Source organism: Seriola aureovittata, chromosome 2, assembly GCF_021018895.1.
Source record: "Seriola aureovittata isolate HTS-2021-v1 ecotype China chromosome 2, ASM2101889v1, whole genome shotgun sequence".
NCBI lineage: Eukaryota > Metazoa > Chordata > Actinopteri > Carangiformes > Carangidae > Seriola > Seriola aureovittata.
Window position 1 is genome coordinate 22826733 of NC_079365.1, and position 18755 is coordinate 22845487.

The following is an 18755-nucleotide window of genomic DNA, read 5'->3' on the forward strand; positions in this document are numbered from 1 at the left end:
ACACAATGAATATTCTATAAGAAAGTCTTGATTTTTGCTGCTGCCAGTAATCCTTTTGACGCACTAGATATAAGATATTTTTCATATGATTAAGAGGATCTTTCCACAAATTGCACACAATTATTAAATTTGAATTTGAGTTTTGAATTTTAATAAGATGCTGAAGTTACTCGTTCTGTTTGTAAGTCATTGAATCAAAACATTTTACATCTCACATTTCTATGCTAAGAACGGTTAAACACAGACTTTGTGAACTCCTAAATATTCAATCTCTTTCCTCTCTAGTGTCCTCTAACGGTCCCCCACCCCCCACAAGCCATCTGGACAAGAAGTCACTTGACTCCTTGAGAGACGTGGCTACGCCTGACCTCAAGTCAGGCAAACCTAGTGATGTCATCTGCATTGAGGACTAGATGAGCTCTGTAACACTGACCTGAGGTCAGAAACTCCCAGGGATGGAATCTGTATGGATGACAGCCGCCCATCTCTTGCGCCACATCGTCCTCTTTCTCCTGCTCCTTCCTGACTTTAAAATCTACAAAATCAAGCTGTCTGCTGTCTACGGTTAAGGCGATGTAACTTTTTTGATTAATGCAGATGTATCTATCTTAACAATTGCACTTTTATCTTTTGAGGATCATAGATTAGGAGGGAAAAAGGAGCAGCTTTCCTGACAGAGGAATTTTTTTCAGCCCTTCACTGCAAGGCAAAACTCAAGCAAGTTGGCAGTACTGAGTTTCTGATGCTCTTGTTTGGGGCTCATTCTAATCTTGGAATGTGTGTTTTATTCGTGCCAGCCTCGACCGTTTCATTCTGCGCGCACTCTGCTGCTTTTAACCATCTTCCCAATCATTGTACACTGTGACTGTGCCCCACTGGAGCTTTTTTCTCTGTGAAGAGGAAGTGGAGTCAAGGATGTCTTCAGTCATGGTTTGATAGGGAGATAGTTTTTTTTTTGTTTGTTTTTTTTGAGGGCCAATATTGTTACTTTAAATGAATAAGTGTTTTTTTTGTTCATGTAGTAACCAGTGGATGAAGTATTGATTTGAAAGCATCAAAAACTATTCTCATGTATGCAGTAGCTGGACACAGTCTGTCTGAATCCTCTAAAGACTGCCACCCACTGGTAATTTGGAGAAAGTCATTTCTGCCAAACCTGCAGATACACTTGACTGCAGTACCTGTTAGGGTTGGCCTCTTGTACTGTATATACTCAGAGACTGCTGTTTATTTTACCTCACATAGGTCTAATCATAGTGAAATATGTATACATACATGGATGAAATCAGAAGCCTGGCTTGGTATCATATATGAAGATCGGGCAGAGCAGAAGAAACTGTGGCTGAGGCAAAAATGATTTTTAACACATTTCAGAGAAGACTGAGTATTTCTGTGTATGGTACAATACTTGTGATTCTTTCTATATTTGAATGTTAGTAGTGGCTGTAGAGCTTAACCCTGGGGCCATGACCAGTGGGACTGCACTATAAACAGGAACTCATCTGGTCTACATCCACATAGAGGGCTTTAATGTTCAGGCCTAACTGAGAACACAGTCCTGAGTGGAGAGTGGCTTTTTTTCCTCTTACATCCCAGGGACTTTCCCAGTTCCCTTTCATTGTTAGAACTGAATAAGAAACATAAAGTCCTTATGGCGCAATGTCACCTTAAGTCTTGTATTTGTCTCAAAATGAGCTTTTGTTTGCTTCTCTTTACGTTAAGGTAAAAATTAGATGTATTTGGTGCCATTAAAGAAGATGATCCAGTATGATTTGTTCTTTGATGCAGTGTATTTCCTCCACAGAGGTGAAGACTGTAATTGGTAGTGTCACAGTCTGAACCTACATTTGAAGGAATATTCTCTGTGTATCAGCTTTTTAAGGACCAATGTTGCACAACATTACTCGTAGATGATGTCTTCACTTCCGGCTTCCTCAGTTCTGTTTTGGTTCTTTCAGAAGTGTCTGTCGTCGCCTATCACTTTACCTGGTGTGAAGGCACTTTAGCATGGTACAGCTACATATCCATTCCATCTACTATTATAATGTGCTGAAGTGACAGTCCACTACGTAAAACAATCTTTTATAAATTCAAGCTTACTATATTTCCTTTTTCTATGAAGGCATTGTTTGAATGTTTGGACTCGAAGTGCAAATTCTTATTGACACGTCTCTTTTTCTTTCTTTTTCCAAAGACCAGTGGCATTACCTGTTTGTATTATTATTGCCATTGCCACAGCACTTATTTAACATTGTTGAGATGATGATTGTGATTGGACTAACCTAAACTGAAGAGGTAGTGTTGTATAGAGTTGGTGAGCGTATTTTCTTACTCTCCTTTTTGCCAGTTCAAATGATTGTCCTGAGGTGCTCCCATCTGACCCCTTTTCACTTACTTAGAGTGTGTGACTGCAACCTCCTCGCCAATTCTCAGATATGCTTTAAGTAAGAAAACTGAGTTGCAAAACATTACCCGACTCGTTTTGAAAGCACCATGAGATGAACCTTGAAGTACGTCATATTGGTTTTTTGCGCTTTGTTAGTGTTAATCAGTGCTGTTCTGTTCACTGTGTTTCTGTTCATTTCATCAATTACTTGACCATGACATGTATTAGGTTGCTTGACAGATAGAACCTCAGAAACATGTAAATACTTGAAAGATTTTTCAGAGATAAGTCCATCTCCTATAGATTTATGTATCAAAGTGAAAAAAGATGAATGTCTGCTGGGTGGTGTTGCCATAGAACTGCAGTGTGCACCACATGTGCTCATCAATCAAAATCATGTCTTTTCCCTCTGGAGCGATGACCATGAGATGACATCGAAAACATACTGCAATCAAATGCAATCAAACTGAAGTCAGTATGAATGTAACGTCTGTTAGAAAAAAAGGCTTCAGTCTAATATTATAAATATGTTAACAATGTATGTACATGCTTATTAACATGGCTTCAAAAGCTACCAAAAGACCCTGATAAAAGGCACCTTTGTTGCAGTGAATGCACAGCATGTGAAGCGTTTGATATGACGGTTCACTTTGGGGAGACGGTAGTGTATCTAGCATTTACAGACAATGAGCTCCAAGCAGTGTTATGGTTCTGATATTTGTGCTGTATAGCAATTGAATGAAAAAGTGAATTGTCATCTTTTTATTTGTATTCTGTGTATTTGTTCAATGTGTTTTAATAAATCTTCTGGACAACAGTATGATTGTGTGATTTTGTGTTTCCTTTGCAGTCAGTCTGCAGATGAATGAGGACGTGCATGTGAACAACTGAGCTTTGTTTCTTGACTTGACCTCACACGTTAGCTCAGGTTCATTGTGCAGCGTCTTCTACTGCTGCATGCCACAAGCTGCCTGAGCCCGCAGAACTGTAAATGTGATTAGAGGCAGAAATAGAAGCACTGGTGTAGTAAGAAAGGTCAAAAATAGCAGACGGACACCATTCATTTGCAGAGCCACAGAACAGTCTAAAGACTAAAAATATGAATATAAAACATCAGTGGTGGACTGTAATTTAAGTACATTCAGCTAAGTACTGCAGTTCAGTACACTTTTACACTTTCTGCTACTTTATGCTTATACTCTACTACATTCCAGATTTATTTGACAGTTGTAGTTGCTAGATACTTAGCAGATTAAGATTTTATACACAAAAATATAAAACATAATTTTTATACAATAATTTGAAACATAATTAATTTTTAAGTTAAATCATAGGTATTCAAATAACTAAGTTAGTTGTTAGTTAGTGTTAACTATCAAATTATGAAATAATTAATTTTGCAAATGTATGGCCCAAAGTAATAAACCAAACCCACTGTAAAACAGTAGATAAATTGTGGGTGAATGAATGAACCCTGATGCGATCTTATTGTGCTCATGTGCATCCTCTAAATGAAATTTTAGATATAATAATAACAATAATAATAATAATAATAATAATAATAATAATAATAATCTCAGCCATTAATAAGAAAATTGTGCAAATGACTCAAGTACAGTGAGTGCACACACACCTGCAGTCCTACACAGGAAGTGCTGTGAGACTGCATCGGCCCTAATACCATTTGTCCAACCCACTTTTTCTGACTATCTCCCCTGATTGGAGCAAATTCCACCCCCTAAGCTTTTCATTGGCCACATGCTTAACTTTGTCACTCTACCATTGGCCAGCTGTGTTAGTGCCCTCACCCTGCTTTGTGCTGCTGTCTGGACAGCAGCAGGGGTCTGGAGAGTGGGAGGAGGGAGAAAACCAAAGAAAGGATAGCATGGGACTGAAGGGGCTGAAGGGGGGTATAGACCCATCTAAAAAAGAGAGGGACAGAGAGGCAAGATAGAGGGAGGAACGGAACCAGAGAGCCGAGTGAGGCAGAGAGAAAGGGGAGGGAGCAAAGAGGGTTACCTCATCTGAGCTGCTAGTGCACACGGTGCAGGGGAGAAGTTGTGGGAAAGTAAACAGCACAGGAGAATTCCAATCTGTGTTCAGCCACTCGCCACCCTCACAGGACACTGTAAAGATGAGTGCGCCGGACCTGGCAGTGTGGTAAAAACTGAGAGTTTATGGGAGGCTACCAGGATTAAAGGGTCACCAGGGAGTGCCTGAAGCTTCTCGGAGGACACACTACTGAGGACAAGGAGGTGAGAGGCATATATATTTGTTGTCCTCCAAACACTTTCCCTCTTTCCTTCCTTCCTTCTATCTCCTCTCTTTCTCCCTCCTCTCTGTCAGCATGGTTAGCATGTTGCAAAGACAGCAGCTTTGTCCAAGGGAGCTATTGATGGAGTGGAGTTGGGGGTGGGTGGGTGGGTGTGCTGGTTTTGTGCCTCTCTGTCTCTCAGTCCGACAGCTACAGGGGCAGCTGAGAGGACAAGGGAAGGTGGAGCAGGAGAGGAGAGGATGGGAATGGTAGATACCCGTGTGGCCCTTTGGCAGAGTACACACCATCATGGACGATTAAACCTGAGTCTGCCTCACAGAGCCGGCGAGGCTACAGAGCGTGAGGCCTTGTTATGATAGCAGCAGTTCCTGAGACAGACACCAGGAAGGATGAGTGAGAGATTGCCGGCTCATCCCAGACCCACGCCTCTGGCCGGCTGTTTTTCAGCAGCACTGCACAGCTCTCCCAAAGCCTCGGGCTATAAAAAGAGATCCCCTGGCCTGGGCCTGGTCTTAACCATTCCAGTTTGACGGTTGCTTCCCGGAGTACAATAGCCCCTCCCAGGATGGATTTCACGCTGCCTCTATACTCTGAGCAGAATAGAGAGGGGAGACAGGGAGGAGAGGGGTGATGGCGGGGGGTGGGGGTGGGAGCTCTTGGACCTCTGACCAAGTAATTTGCATTTTAAGCTAGAGCACTGTTTCTGCCTCACTTGCCGGATGTCCAAGAGCCTTTCTTTTAAGAAACTCCATGGACTCACTGTATCAGATTTTTTTCTCCTTAGTCACAGTGTACCACATCCAAGAGACATTAACAATCCACGCATGCATGGCCTGAAGCTACCACAAAGACTTCACTATCAATGGGAACTCTCTCCCTTTCGCCACACATTCACCCATTAAGACTAGCGCTCATGGAATCATATGTATAGCAAGGCCTTGGTGCTCGGATACACAAGTTATTTGATATTAGAAAACGTACCTGTCAAAATGTTTACTGGTGTGATGTATTATACAGTCCACTGGGAATGGCAGGTAATTAACCAATAGAAGGAATTCGGGGATGTTTATAAGTCAAGGCCAATCTACAGTATTTTCCTGTTGCACTTGTGGCATGTCGCCCAAACATGACTTGTATTATTTCCTGTCTGCTCCTCTGACAACAAACTCCAAGGCCAAAGCAACTAAACCGCACTGGTCTGAAGAATAACCCATAATAATCTCCTGAGATCCAGGGCTTGAGTTTACATCAAGTTGTAGGAAGATTTAATTTGTCCAGTATTAAAAGCATTGAATGACACTTCCTGAAGAACAACTGAAAACTTTAATTTGTTATGTTATGATATCTCATTCGAGTGGCACGTCAAAGGAGCAGACATGCCTCTTTTGTACTGATAGTGAAAGTTAGCCTTGCTACCTGAAGCTGCACAATAACTCAAACAGACACAATGAATTGTTAGAGGCAGTTTACATGTCACATTTTAGATCCGCACGAGTGTAGTTCAAATAACTATTGTCCCTCTGTACTCTGTGGACCCAGCTGCAGTTACTGCAGTGACACTGGTGTGCTAGAGCAAGAGCAGGCTGAATTAGGCAGAGGAAGTGGCTGACACCGAATCAGCACTAAGAGGAAACTTCCTGGAGCTTTGACTTGCAGCGGAGAATTCAGACAGTTACCAAGCTTCAGTGAAAGTTTAGGAAAAACAGCTTTCTTTTCATGTAAAGTAAGAATTAGCAGGAAAAAAAGCATCATCTTTGGATCATTAAAATCCCGTATCTTAAAGGAGAATGAGACTGATTTTCCCCATTAATGTGTCATGAGGATCACGCAGCATGTGAAAACAGTATAGAGTCTTCTGTGGTTCTGGAGAAACTGTGTCATGTCTGAGGAAATAACCATGATAACATCTCGGCTTGGGCTTGGAACCTGGAAGTGTGGAGTTTGAAAGGCATGGGCGTGTGGCAGACAGGGAGTGTCTGACTGTGGGTGGCATTGGGGCAGGAGTTTTCAAAGTTTTAGTGTATTTATGGACATTTATTTGAGAGATAATTGTACCTTTGTGAAGTGTAGGTCACACTGAATATGAAAAAAATGTTCTGTGTTTAGATTTGACTGTGTTATGACACTAAGAAAAGATATGAACTTAGATGCTACCTGCAACAATCAGGGGCGCTATGGGGTTTAAAGTACCTTATTTGCATCCACTGCTGCAACTCCAACTGCTGTGTTGATGAGTGAGCATCAGCGGGTCAAACCACAATAACTAACTCATTGTTTCCAGAACATTAAGTGCACCTGTCCCTTTCACCTGTCTTCACCTCACGTCTCTCCTTTCCCCTCTCTTTGCCCCACGGTTCTCCCTCCCGCGCCCTCGCTTCAACTCTCCTGCGTCGTCCCTGGGGAGGTCACGCCTTGGAGCTTGAGCCACACTAGGAGCTAAAAGTCAGGATATCCCGACCTCTGTTGCTCCGATTTTCTTTTTTCAGTCCGTCTGAAACTTCACAGAAGTGCGATACTAAATTGCTGGTGTATCCCTTTTAATATGTAGCCTGTTCACAGGACATAGATATCTGCCTGAGATATACCAGATGAGTTTGGCAGCCACACTTCTCTAACATCTGAATAGTGACGTGACTAACAAGACACCAGGGTAGAAGAGTATCTGCCTGTCCTTTAAGTAACTGACGACTTTCATTAATTCCTAGTGGCTATACTTAGTTTCTTCACAGCCTCCACCCACTGATGGATTCTTAAGACAGCTAATGGTAGTAATGATGTAGCAAGATGTTTAGAGGTATCATAATATATTATAATGCTGTTAAAAATAACAATGGTTTTGCACAATGATGTGGATGAAGATAAAAGTAAGTGGGAGAAAGGAAAAGACTGAGTGTGATTGGGTTTTGAAATCCAGAAAATCCAGAAACACTGACGCTTATAAAAGGTATTTGTTGATTTGTTGAGCAGTGATCAATGACCCGCGCAAAGCCTCTGCAGATACAACATTATGGTCACTGTGTTACAGGATTTCACATCTTTAACATGCCATGTGCTGAAAAACTGTGTGTCAGAATTATTCAAAGAAATTACTTTTACCCCTCTGACCTGGTCATGTATTTATTTTATTGCTTTCAAAAGTATTTTTCTGGATAAAAAAAAAAACATTGTCTGGTCAACACATTCAGGACATTCTTATGTCTGCTCATTGTTTGTACAGTACAGCACACACACCCATTCCAGTACACTATTATGCTGTGAGCACAAATGGCAGATGGGAGGTGGAGGTTACTCCCACTGTGTCCTTGACTAGTGTGACTCCACCAGCACATCACTGCTGTTGTGGACAGACATTAGTGGATTTGCCCTCTACAGCAGAGGGCATATGAAGGCCAGACTGCCTCCTGAATAAATATATCCCTGAATGTCTTAACAGTGGCAACATGACGGTAAACCAGGAGGAAAGTAGGAACATGCTCTCTCAAATATGCATAGATAACCTTCTTGTCATGTTTTTATTTGTAGTGTGATGTGATATCCCACGTGGCCTTTGGCACACAGTCTTCAGGAATTGATTTAAAGTTAAATTTAAAATATTCATCACATTCATAATATATAATGCAATAGGCTTAGCTTCTTCTGTGTCGAGAAATCTTCGGTAGGGCTACGCTGTGTTTAAAAAGCGAATCCATGAAATCCACAAATGTCTGTGAACGGCCTCCCACTCAAATTGTTATGCCTTTTGACAGCCAAAGAAAGACATATTCCGTCTGTTCTCAAGGAGCTGTTTGCAGTTCCTAAATTGGCCGAGTCACATTCGCATCTCTCGATAGGAAGTCCTCGGGGAAGCTGAAGAAGGAACAAGCGCCAGGAGCAGAATCATCTCTGCCTGGCACTGTTTGTTGTTGTCAATGGTCCACTGCTCTCTCATTGTCTGTGGAGTGTTTGTGTGCCATTTTCTGTTAAGGAAAACCCTAAAGTGGGGGTTCTCTCAGTGGCTTTCTGTTAAGATTTTTCAGTGCTGTTTATTCAGTCATCCCCAGCTGCTGTTCTCTACCGTTGTCTATTGATATACCCGACTGCTACTGACCAATGGCTGTGAGGTTTGTCTGTAGTTGGTCAAACATAGCTCTCTGTAAATCATTGGCTAGAACTAAATATGCAGCCCAGCAGATTTGCAAAATCCTGACTGAAAGCTTTGGATACAGTTACTGGTTTAGGAAACCCTTTTTCTTTTTTTTTTTTTGATCATTCTGTTTTTAAACCCTGTAATTTAATTTTGTTCTTTAAAGCAGATTACACATCCTTACTGCATTTGTGAAATAAATAAAAGTACAATAGGGAGCTGAGATGGAATCATGCAACATAAATCGGATGCCAAGTACCCACAAGATCCGACTGAGTAATCAAAGACTGCACAATTTGAATTGATAGAAAATGACGGAGCAAATATAAATATGTAAAAACACCACTAAATATGCAAATCCAAGAACTACTACATTTAAAACAAGCTACAATATAACGTTTGATGTTTCCAGTTAGGATGTACACTGCAAATGTGCGACCTGGTTTGCCTCGGATCACCAAGGCAAGGGCACTCATACCTCACTTTCCTCTGTACACATTCGACAGACTCATTACCACATTTGGTACACAGCAGTGGAGTTTTGAGAGCTCTATGTAGGTCAGGGACAGGGTGTGTAGGAGTTGGTTTCATCTTTATTCTGTGATGTATCTTATTTTCCCCTCAAGAATAGCTTTCACACAGCACCACTCCCGGGGCTCTTTATTTTTCCAAGATGGAGTCTGTTTGATGGCTTGTCCAAACGCCTTCCCTCAAAGACATTTGTTCAGAATACCTGTCATTTTGGATTCTGAGGAAGTGAAAAACTTTTGGGTTCCAGATTTTGGATTAGTATTAACAAAGTGAACTTTTAGACAAGGCACCAGCTGTCTTGATTTGTAACAATGTGAAAATATCAATACCATCATCACAAGCATGGCTTCCATCTGTGGAAGGATAGTGGCATTAATTTCAATTAAACCTTATACCTTATGTTTTTAAAAATTCATTCAAAAGAGGATGCTGCTATACTCCACACTGAGTTTGTATGAGCTATACCATAGAGAGCAAAACCATGGTCCAGATGACCTGTGAGCTAATCAGTGCTGCAGTGACGAAATGTAGAAACAATGCTTTCTGAGGCTGAGCAGAAGTTTTCCCTCCACAAAAGAGTCATTGTTGATTTGACCAATGAGTGGGATGACTGGAGAAACTGTGTTTGTGGCAAAGGGGAGGTAACTGGGTCCAAAGGCAGCATATTGTACTTGTAAACAAAACAGAAAAGAAATTTCTTAAGAAGCTAGCGCTGTTTTCTTTATAAAACTCCTATATAGTTTAAAGACTTCTTAAACACAAACGGTGGTAATTCAGGATTCAAAGCCATCACTGCTCCTGAACATCAATGCAAACAAACATCATGTCCAGACTGAGATGTCAGAAAGCAGTAGTAAAAGATAATGAGAGACGTAACTGACATCATGACAGCCCTTGTATCCAGGTTAAATAATAAGTGCTGACAATTAATTTTACAATCCACAAGCAGCATGTTCCAGGGATGTTTTCCCGCACAGGCAGCCTGCTCAGCCGCCTCTGCTCCATGCTATTATTTTCCAGAAGGAGCCTGACAAACTATCCTATCAGGCCCAACAGTGTTCCAGCGCTGGAAGGAGTTCAGTGCCAATCAAAATGCAAAGCAGATGCCGGGTGCAGGAGTGCTAATACTAACATGTACAGAAACAGTCAGCCTGTGTGTCATAGAAAATCCCCACTTTGTAAAAATAATGAAACAATTACTGCAATTTAATACCTTCATGGTATGTGTGTGTGTGTCATGGAAAATTTCCATTTTATTTTGAAAATATACTAACAACAAATCTAACTTCCATGGTTACAGCTGGCAATTTACATGCTCGTTTGTTGTAAAACATGTCATGTGTTTGCAATTAATGTATGACTGTATTGATATATTTTGATTGTTTTTCAAATGAATTCCTAAAACATCTAGGCTGCTGTTATACCTGTTTTTTCGTTGATAAGACAAGATGAAATTAGCCTCTCACGTAATTGAGGGCACATGTTTTCATTAGTGGGTGTGTGGATATCTTAATTAATCTGCCACTAAGCCTCCTCAGACTCTTTGATTTAACTAACAGTCTTTCCAACAGCCATATGTCATGTTTATAGTGCTGGGAGCGTCTCTCTCTGTGCACCTGAAATGTGGAGTTGTTTAGTTCATTTATGTCAAACTGAAAAAAGTTGTTCAACTTAGGGTATTTTTATCCACTCTCAATAAAACACTTCTTAAAGAGGTGGGAGAGTTTCAGTCTAATGTTTTGCTGTGAACACAGTGTGGGGTGAGGAGTTCATTTCAGGTCAGTGTTGTTAAGTACAACACTGATATTTATCTTATTTTACATGTTACTGTTTTGCTAAGCAGCTTTGCTATGTTTATAAAGACCAGACAACATTCCTCTCCTGCAGTCCATTTACATTTCTGCCTTCATCCAGATGAGTGGTGGAGGTTAAACAGTCTTAATGTCACAGTATAATTCAAGCAATATCTCCTGGGTTCACATTAAACGCAGGAGAAAAGAGTGGTGAACTTTAGATTTGTAGTAGAAAAATATTTTAAGGGATGCAAAACTTCATTATTTTCATTGTTCAATATTTCTAATATTGTAGCATTCTGTCACTCAGATCTTTAAGGTGCCTTATCTTTTTCAATACAAAAATCTTGTTTTGATTATGTGGTATACATATTTTTTCACCATAGGTGTCACTTTTAACTCAAATGGGTGAACAAAATTGTGTCACTTTTTCAGGAATTATGTCGACTGCAATATCTCAGCAACCACCAAAGGAAGATGAAGAGGAGGAAGACGAGGAGCAAGGGGAAGAGTTCGTGTTTGAGGACAGCACGGACGAGGAGAAACTTCCGGACAGTAAAGGGATCAGCTCGGCCTGTGTCAGCTCTGTCCAGGCGTCAAAAAAGGAAGACAGTGAGACAGCACAGAGAGACAGTACACAGCTTCCCAAAACCTCACCACCTGCCGGACAGGAGGGCATTCCCACCAAGGATGTAGAATCAATTTCTACTGCAGGTAACACATTTTCAGGAATACTACTTTTTAAAAAAAAAAAAATCACTTTAATGTCTCAGTACATAAGTATACCAATACCATAGGGTGCAATTTAAAACATTTAGTATATACTTCGCGTCAATTACTCATCCCTTACTGAAAATAATGTTAATGTTTAAATGGTGGTACATATCTTTAAATATTTGTGCAGTTATTAATGGAAAATTAGCTGCACTAATAAGCTAACAGTTTTAGTATTTTAACATTTTAAAATATCAAGATATTGAAAGTGGAAAGGGCTCTCAAAAAACAAAAACAAAAAAAAACTGAAATAGGTTTACTCCCCCTCCACACCTCGACGGCTTCCGTAAAGTCCCTCAACATTACTCGCTACCTTCCGTTATTCGTCTTAACGGTAGCTCTGCGAAAGCTGCCTTTTAACATCTTCAAAACTAGCACACCCACTCGTCTGCTCTGTATTTAACAGCTGCAGACACTAACAGTTTGTGGAAACAACCAGCCATCAGTTTGGAGGTAAACTACTGATATCTTTCACAGCCAGCTTTAGTTGGCACCAAGCTAAGCTGTAAGTCTGGAACCGGCTAACTGGACAGATGTAGCTATACACCATCAAACACGTCATTATGTATATCCTTATTTAGAGTGTTGTGTTATTAAATTGTGTTTTGTTAATATTGGACTATAAATATTTATGCATTACCCGTAAGCAATATTTGAATGTTGTAGCTAGTAGAGAAGAAACTATCTGTACTCTAAACTTTTTTTTGTTGTTGTTGTGTAATGAATCATATTGGCAAAGAGTCATATTTAGTAAGCTGATAAAATTTTTTGGATTCAAATGTTTATATAGTGACAAATAAATGTAACTAAGTATATTGTAACATTAGATGGGGGGCCTTAATTAACACACTAAGTGAAAACACCTGTGTGGGGGGGACTGTGGGCATGCAGGGGCTTAAAGTTAGTGGCTCCACCTCTACTAGCTACAATAAGCTTAAATGTAGGCAGAATCAATACATATGTCTAAAATGTAGTGAAGTAGATGTATAAAGTAATATATAATTGAAAAAAGTACCAGTTGAATAGAATACAGCTGTACTGTCCACAAAGGTGGAAAATTGTCCTCTCCTCATCTGGCAAACTGGGGAATATCAGATACTGGGAAACTGAATGAAATTACTTTGATACAGGCTTGTGGTTCGAGTTGCTACGCTGTAACCAAAATGAACACGCTCCATCCTCTGAACTTGTACACTGTCATCTTTCTGAACACTGAACCACTACCTTCTTCATCACTGTACAAAAACCTGTCTATGGCAAGCTGGTTGTAAAATGTGAATTTGATATTTCTAATTTACTTATTGTAATCTGATCAGTTTTTCATAACCAGAGTTAACTCTCCCCTTAACTGGATATTATGCAGATGTAAGTATGGTATATTTACTACCTGCCTAATGTTGCCAAACAGGTCCTGGTAATTACAATCCCAGATAAAGAGGGAGATTTAGGTCTTGGACAAGTCCTTTTGGACAAAGTGTAGTGATTAGTGCTTAATTAAAAAGCTTTTTTACCAAGTGTGTGTGTGGTAATCCGTTAAGTGGGCTGTGGAGATGCGTAGGGGAATTCTGGGCGTTGATAATAGACTGTAGTGGAGGTCTATTATGTAATTGAGGGCTGAGAGCAGCTGATTCCCTCCCTCACCAGATGACATGAGTTTACATGGTGGATCCAAAGGAAATCGATCATGATATTTGTTTAACAGCACCTACCTATGCTTTGACATCACAGTACCACCATAGAAAATCGGTTTTCATTTGTGACTACCTACCTACACTGTCTGCTTAATTATCTCAGACTCACTAACACTTGCTCAGCAGTTGTATTCATCATCTTAACAAGCAGGTATCTTTCCTTTTGTAAGCAAGTGTGATTGAGTTTTTGGTAGTTAACTTTTTAGATTTTGAAAAGTTCTACGGCATACAAGAAGTAAAAGAGAGTAAATGTCACAACATAAGCTCACAGCTTTTCAAATAGTTTAAAAAAAAATCTGACAAAGTTGTTATTTTTCTTTTTTTTTTCAAATATGTGCTTCCTTTTTCTTTGGAATAGTTTTTCATGGTTGCTGTTTTCTTCATTTTGACAGATGTTCCAGTTACTGAGTCACCCAGCTGGTAAGTTGCCTCTGATTCCTATCACAGTGTGGGGAAAATTACTAAAGGGCGGTGGAGAAAGTAAACTCAACACCACACCACACTACATCAGTGTCATGTCATTATGTCTGAGATAATGTCATGCTTACACTCCATCCAAACACACCACAGTGGGTATACGATACTGTGATGTTACGCTGCATCTATTTGTACAACATTTATATGACAGATGGCGTGTCCCGCCCACAGTTAGAGGTGGTAATGTCAAGTATAAAGTGATGTTGCTGTTACATTTCTAGAGGGAAATCACAGGGTTGCCTAATTCATGATGATGCATACAGTATGATAAGATGAGCCTTGTTTATACTCCATTATGCAGTGTTCAGATGAATGAAGTCAGTTCACTCAAATCACAAATGGATATATTTTTCCAAGTAACCCCAGTGGTATGTAGCCATGCAAATACAATTAGTTTTCTCTGCTTAAGTTCCAAGTGTCCATCTCTAAGATTTCTGTTGCCACCCCAATACAGTGGAGGGAAATGGAAATTACTTCCACTTCCATTTCCACTGTCTCCAGCAGTGGAAAGCAACGGCAATGTTGACTCTTGTTTCTATCACTTCTTTTCTTCTACTGAAGTTAGCAAGCTAACCAGTTAGCCCCAGTGCTATCTGATTGTCTAGTCACGTTCCAATAGCGACTCACTATAGTCTGCCCTGAACATGTAGTGAAGCTCGGAGGTTGTATTATAACCTCTTGTACCACAAACAAAGCGCATTTGGTGGCAGATAAAACTTACAAATAGCCCCTTTAATTAAATGAAGTGACCCAATAAACCATTCCAGTGAGCCAGAATCTCCAAACCTGGAAATTTCAACTGCGACACTTAACTCAAGTGCAGTGGTAATCAATGATATTAATTGCACCTATGCGTTTCCTGTTGTGGCGTGTAAAAATGTTTGCCTTGAAAAAATGCCTTTGGAACTATTATCTACGGGTGAAATGGTCCAAATGTAAACTGTTGACAGTGAGGTGTGTGAGGATTATCAACTGGGACATTGGGTCTCATGCAAGAACATTTTGGTATTCTTGTCCTAAAATTCTCTTACCTTTTGTCGATGAGGCTTGTTTATACAAGTGTTCCAAAATTGGAATTACCAATTTCCCTTAACTGCACAAGTCATAAACTGCTTGTTTCAGACTGATGAACCTGTTAATGAGGAGGTGTGCATTTGTGAGATTTGATCATCATTAGCATAATCATCGCTCCCTAACATTGCAATATAAGGCTGCCTGTTCTGCTTCATTTGTGGGAAAGCTTCATTCACAAAAATGTCATGCAAGAGTAAAAAGAACTTCACACTGCAGACCTACAAATTTGCTGTCAATAAAAACATAACAAATCTAGCAGTGTCACTAGTCGTATCAGAGGACCCAAAACAATTAATAAAATTTAAATTGCACATCTGTCAATGACGTGTTATCAGATTCATTCGGATTAAGCCACTATGATTCCTAATAGGGCTGACTAATTAATCGAAATATTGTATTATGGCCAAGTGCAATAATAAGTGCAATTTTTTTTTTTGTTGATAAAGGTAAAATGTGTCACGACATTCCATAAATGATGCGTTATGGTACTGCAGAGATGCCCCGGCCTACAAATCATATTCTCCAGATGTAAAGGAACATACTTGTTTGGTACAGACCTCAGCAAAAATCACAAAATCATCATTTTGATTTTTTATATCAGTGATAATGAGCAATCCAACTGAAATCGTGACTGATATCACAGTCACATTATCTGCCAAAATAATCGCGATATGATCTTTTTTGCATATCGTTCAGTCCTAATTCCTAAATTCCTAAAAGTGTGTTTTCCCACTGTGAAGAAGGGAATTTTACCTGTTTATGACTTACATGACAGGAACTGACCACTCCTGAATTTACAGTGTTTCTTGAAATATGTGTTTCTGTTGAGTTTTTGGTCATTTTTAGTGATTTGAGTGGCACAAATAAAAATCAATTAATCTTCATCGTATTTGGGTGGCGGCTCAAGTTAAAGAACCCGCACTCAGGTTCATTTCAATTAGTTTGGCTGATAAGACCTGCAAGACTGTGTGGGCATGTATGACCGTGCCTGTTAGCTTTGCTACATGGGTTAAGGTGGGACAAATTACACTTTTATAATTCTTATTAGTACATGGAGTCTGGTGACCTCACATAGTTCTCTCTAAAACTTCAACCTGAGGTTTAATCAGCCAGCACAACTGACACTTGGTGGATTTCTCAAAACCTTGCCACATAAAACTGAAACAAACTGCATGGTTTTATGCCATTGGGGGTAATTTTATTTTTTGTGCTTTGGATGAAACATAAAAAATATATTTGTGGATTTAAAGAATGAGAGTTCCTTTATCCACATATGGAAACATTAAAATCCAATTGCTATGCAAAGGCTTTATCATTGTTATTGTGAAATGAACTGTAGTCTCAATACACATTTCTGGCTGAGTAGTCAGTCTGCATCTTTTATGCAATCAAGAAGACAGTTTGCTCCAAGGTCTCAGCACAGTTAAGGATAAGGTGATAGTTTATTGATTCCTCCAAGGCAACTGTCTTTTTGCCTGCTCCTCTCTGTAAGGAGGGTAGCCATCCAATTTATTGGCTCAAACAATCAGGATCTTTTCAGTCAGTTTACAACAAAATGAAATAAACACTGAAATATGCTATTAGAGTAGTTTCTTGCTTATACCACTTCCATACAGGGTATACACATTACCATCTGTTTTGAGTGGCTTAAAACACCAGATAATGGTAAACATATTAAAGTAATTCAGAGACTGTAATACAAAATTATAATATAGTATACTAACCTTAACATACTTTTGTTTTTGTTTTTTGTTTTTTTACTTGATGTGATTTGTTGTAATAATCTAAGCTATAACAAACCAGAAAAAATATTTGCAAACTCTCGTGGGTTCTTATCAGAATCATCCGTCAGCCTCTCTGGCTGCATGATGAAGCCATGCAAGGGCCCTGATTTTGGTGAAGCCCCCCACCTGTGTGTCTAGGAAGTGTGCTCAGAAACCTCTACTGATAGTTGACTTCAGGGGTTGAGTTCCTGTGGGCTTTCCTGTGTTGAAAAGAGGGGGCCTGCATTTGTGCACAGGTGTGAGCGTGTGTGTATGTGTGCGTATATGTTTCTGCTGTGTGCATAGTGTGTGCATGAATGACTGCATATGTGTGTGCTTGTGTGTGCTTGTGTGTGTTTGTGTGTGTGTGTGTGTGTGATGGAGTCACAGTGAGGTCTTGGCAATTTCTCATGCAAGGAGATTTCTGCTGAGTACACATTTCCACTTTGGTTTAGTCAATAGTTTGCCTTTTTAAAGAAGAGCTATCAATAGCACTTTCCATCATCAAGGTGTTAGGACTGTCAGCACATCCACCACATCTGTCAGCAGTTTTAGAATTATATTGCCTAAATTACTTTGCGATTGTTATTGCAGAAATATGGGTTTTTCTTAACACTGCAGTGACAGCACATCAGCTTGTTACAGCTATTAGGCTTAAGGCAGCATTCCTCTCCTGTGAGTTTTGTACACGCTTCAGTGTTTGATGCCAACATTTACTCCTGACTTCACTTTTCACCCCTTGACAGATAGTTTTCATTAAACACGTTGTGTGGAACCTCAGCAAGGAAGAGATTAACACAAGAGATACCATGACAACGTAGCATGTATCTGTTTTATTTGCACAGATCTCTAACCTGGGAGAGTATAACTTTACCTCAATTGTTCAACAGTTTCTTTCTTTGCCTTCACCTTTTTACCCTTTTACTGCTTTGCAGAACTTTATAGATTTGACCTTGCGAAGAAACTCATCTAATGCAGCTTACAGAACACATTTATTTTTAACAGCCGATTTTTTTCTTTTTTTTCTTTTTTTCTTTTTGATCTCTCACCTTCTTGCGCTTGTCTCAGTTGGATGTGCTGTGAAAGCAAAAGAAAAAACGTTGATACTGTAAAAGCATTAAAAGCAAACATGTATAAAAATATGATGAGAAGCCATGGACCAAATACTTTGAGTACTATCAAATTAGAGTCTGTCATGTATAGAACAACTTTATGCAGTATCACTGGGTGCGTTGTGGTTTAATGTGAGGAGTGGGCAGTTGTCTGTGGGGGAGTCTGATTACCTGAGGACAATCTAAGAACCATTAATATGCTCAGCACAATGCTTGCGCAGTTATAAAGAACAGCTATGCCCGGGAGAGACGACGGGGCAAAACAGGTGGCATGCAGTACTGCCCTGGCACAGTAGCTGAAGGGGATGGAAACGGTGTGAGATTTGCATTCAGGCAGCTTCTACTTTAGGCTGTGCTTTGCCCCAGGCTGTGTCATTTGCATTGAAAAATGATTCCTGCCTCTCTCCTTGAGCTATATGACTCACCAGGGCTTATAGGCATAGATAAGTTGTGAAGGGATGTGCAAAGATATGCTTGGATCGATAGCTACACCGCTCAAATCACTCACACCTGACATGAATGCATACAGTGAGGCGGACAAGCTGTGTAGCTATTGTTCTGGTTCCACTCTTTTTGCACGCAAGCAATTTTAATGACAAAAGATCAGTTTATTGTAAGAAATGTGTTGACAAATAGCTCTTTATTTTGTTTTCACGTGGGTGCAGATCATTTTTGTTCCTTAGATTGAGATGAATCATCCGGCATCATAGAGAATGCCGCAGAGTAATACTTGGCAGTCTTTTGCAGCTTGACACC

The 18755-nt window shown here is 39.9% G+C and overlaps 2 protein-coding genes across 5 annotated transcripts in view; both read left to right on the forward strand.

Moving 5' to 3' along the window:
• The window catches only part of chd5 (chromodomain helicase DNA binding protein 5), a 39051-nt gene extending 35845 nt beyond the window's left edge, over positions 1–3206 (forward strand). For both annotated transcript variants that reach the window (XM_056399197.1, XM_056399207.1), the window contains exon 40: positions 286–3206. In XM_056399197.1, the coding sequence (XP_056255172.1) occupies positions 286–413 (128 nt within the window). In that variant the 3' untranslated portion in view covers positions 414–3206. The remainder of the gene's footprint in view (positions 1–285) is intronic.
• A 1024-nt stretch (positions 3207–4230) lies between these two features.
• Positions 4231–18755, forward strand: part of arhgef10la (Rho guanine nucleotide exchange factor (GEF) 10-like a) — a 96209-nt gene continuing 81684 nt past the window's right edge. For 2 of the 3 annotated variants that reach the window (XM_056394816.1, XM_056394825.1), the window contains exons 1-3: positions 4231–4641; positions 11544–11822; positions 13966–13993. In XM_056394816.1, coding sequence (XP_056250791.1) covers positions 11549–11822; positions 13966–13993 — 302 coding nt within the window. In that variant the 5' untranslated portion in view covers positions 4231–4641; positions 11544–11548. The remainder of the gene's footprint in view (positions 4642–11543; positions 11823–13965; positions 13994–18755) is intronic. The other variant, XM_056394833.1, reaches the window with a different exon arrangement.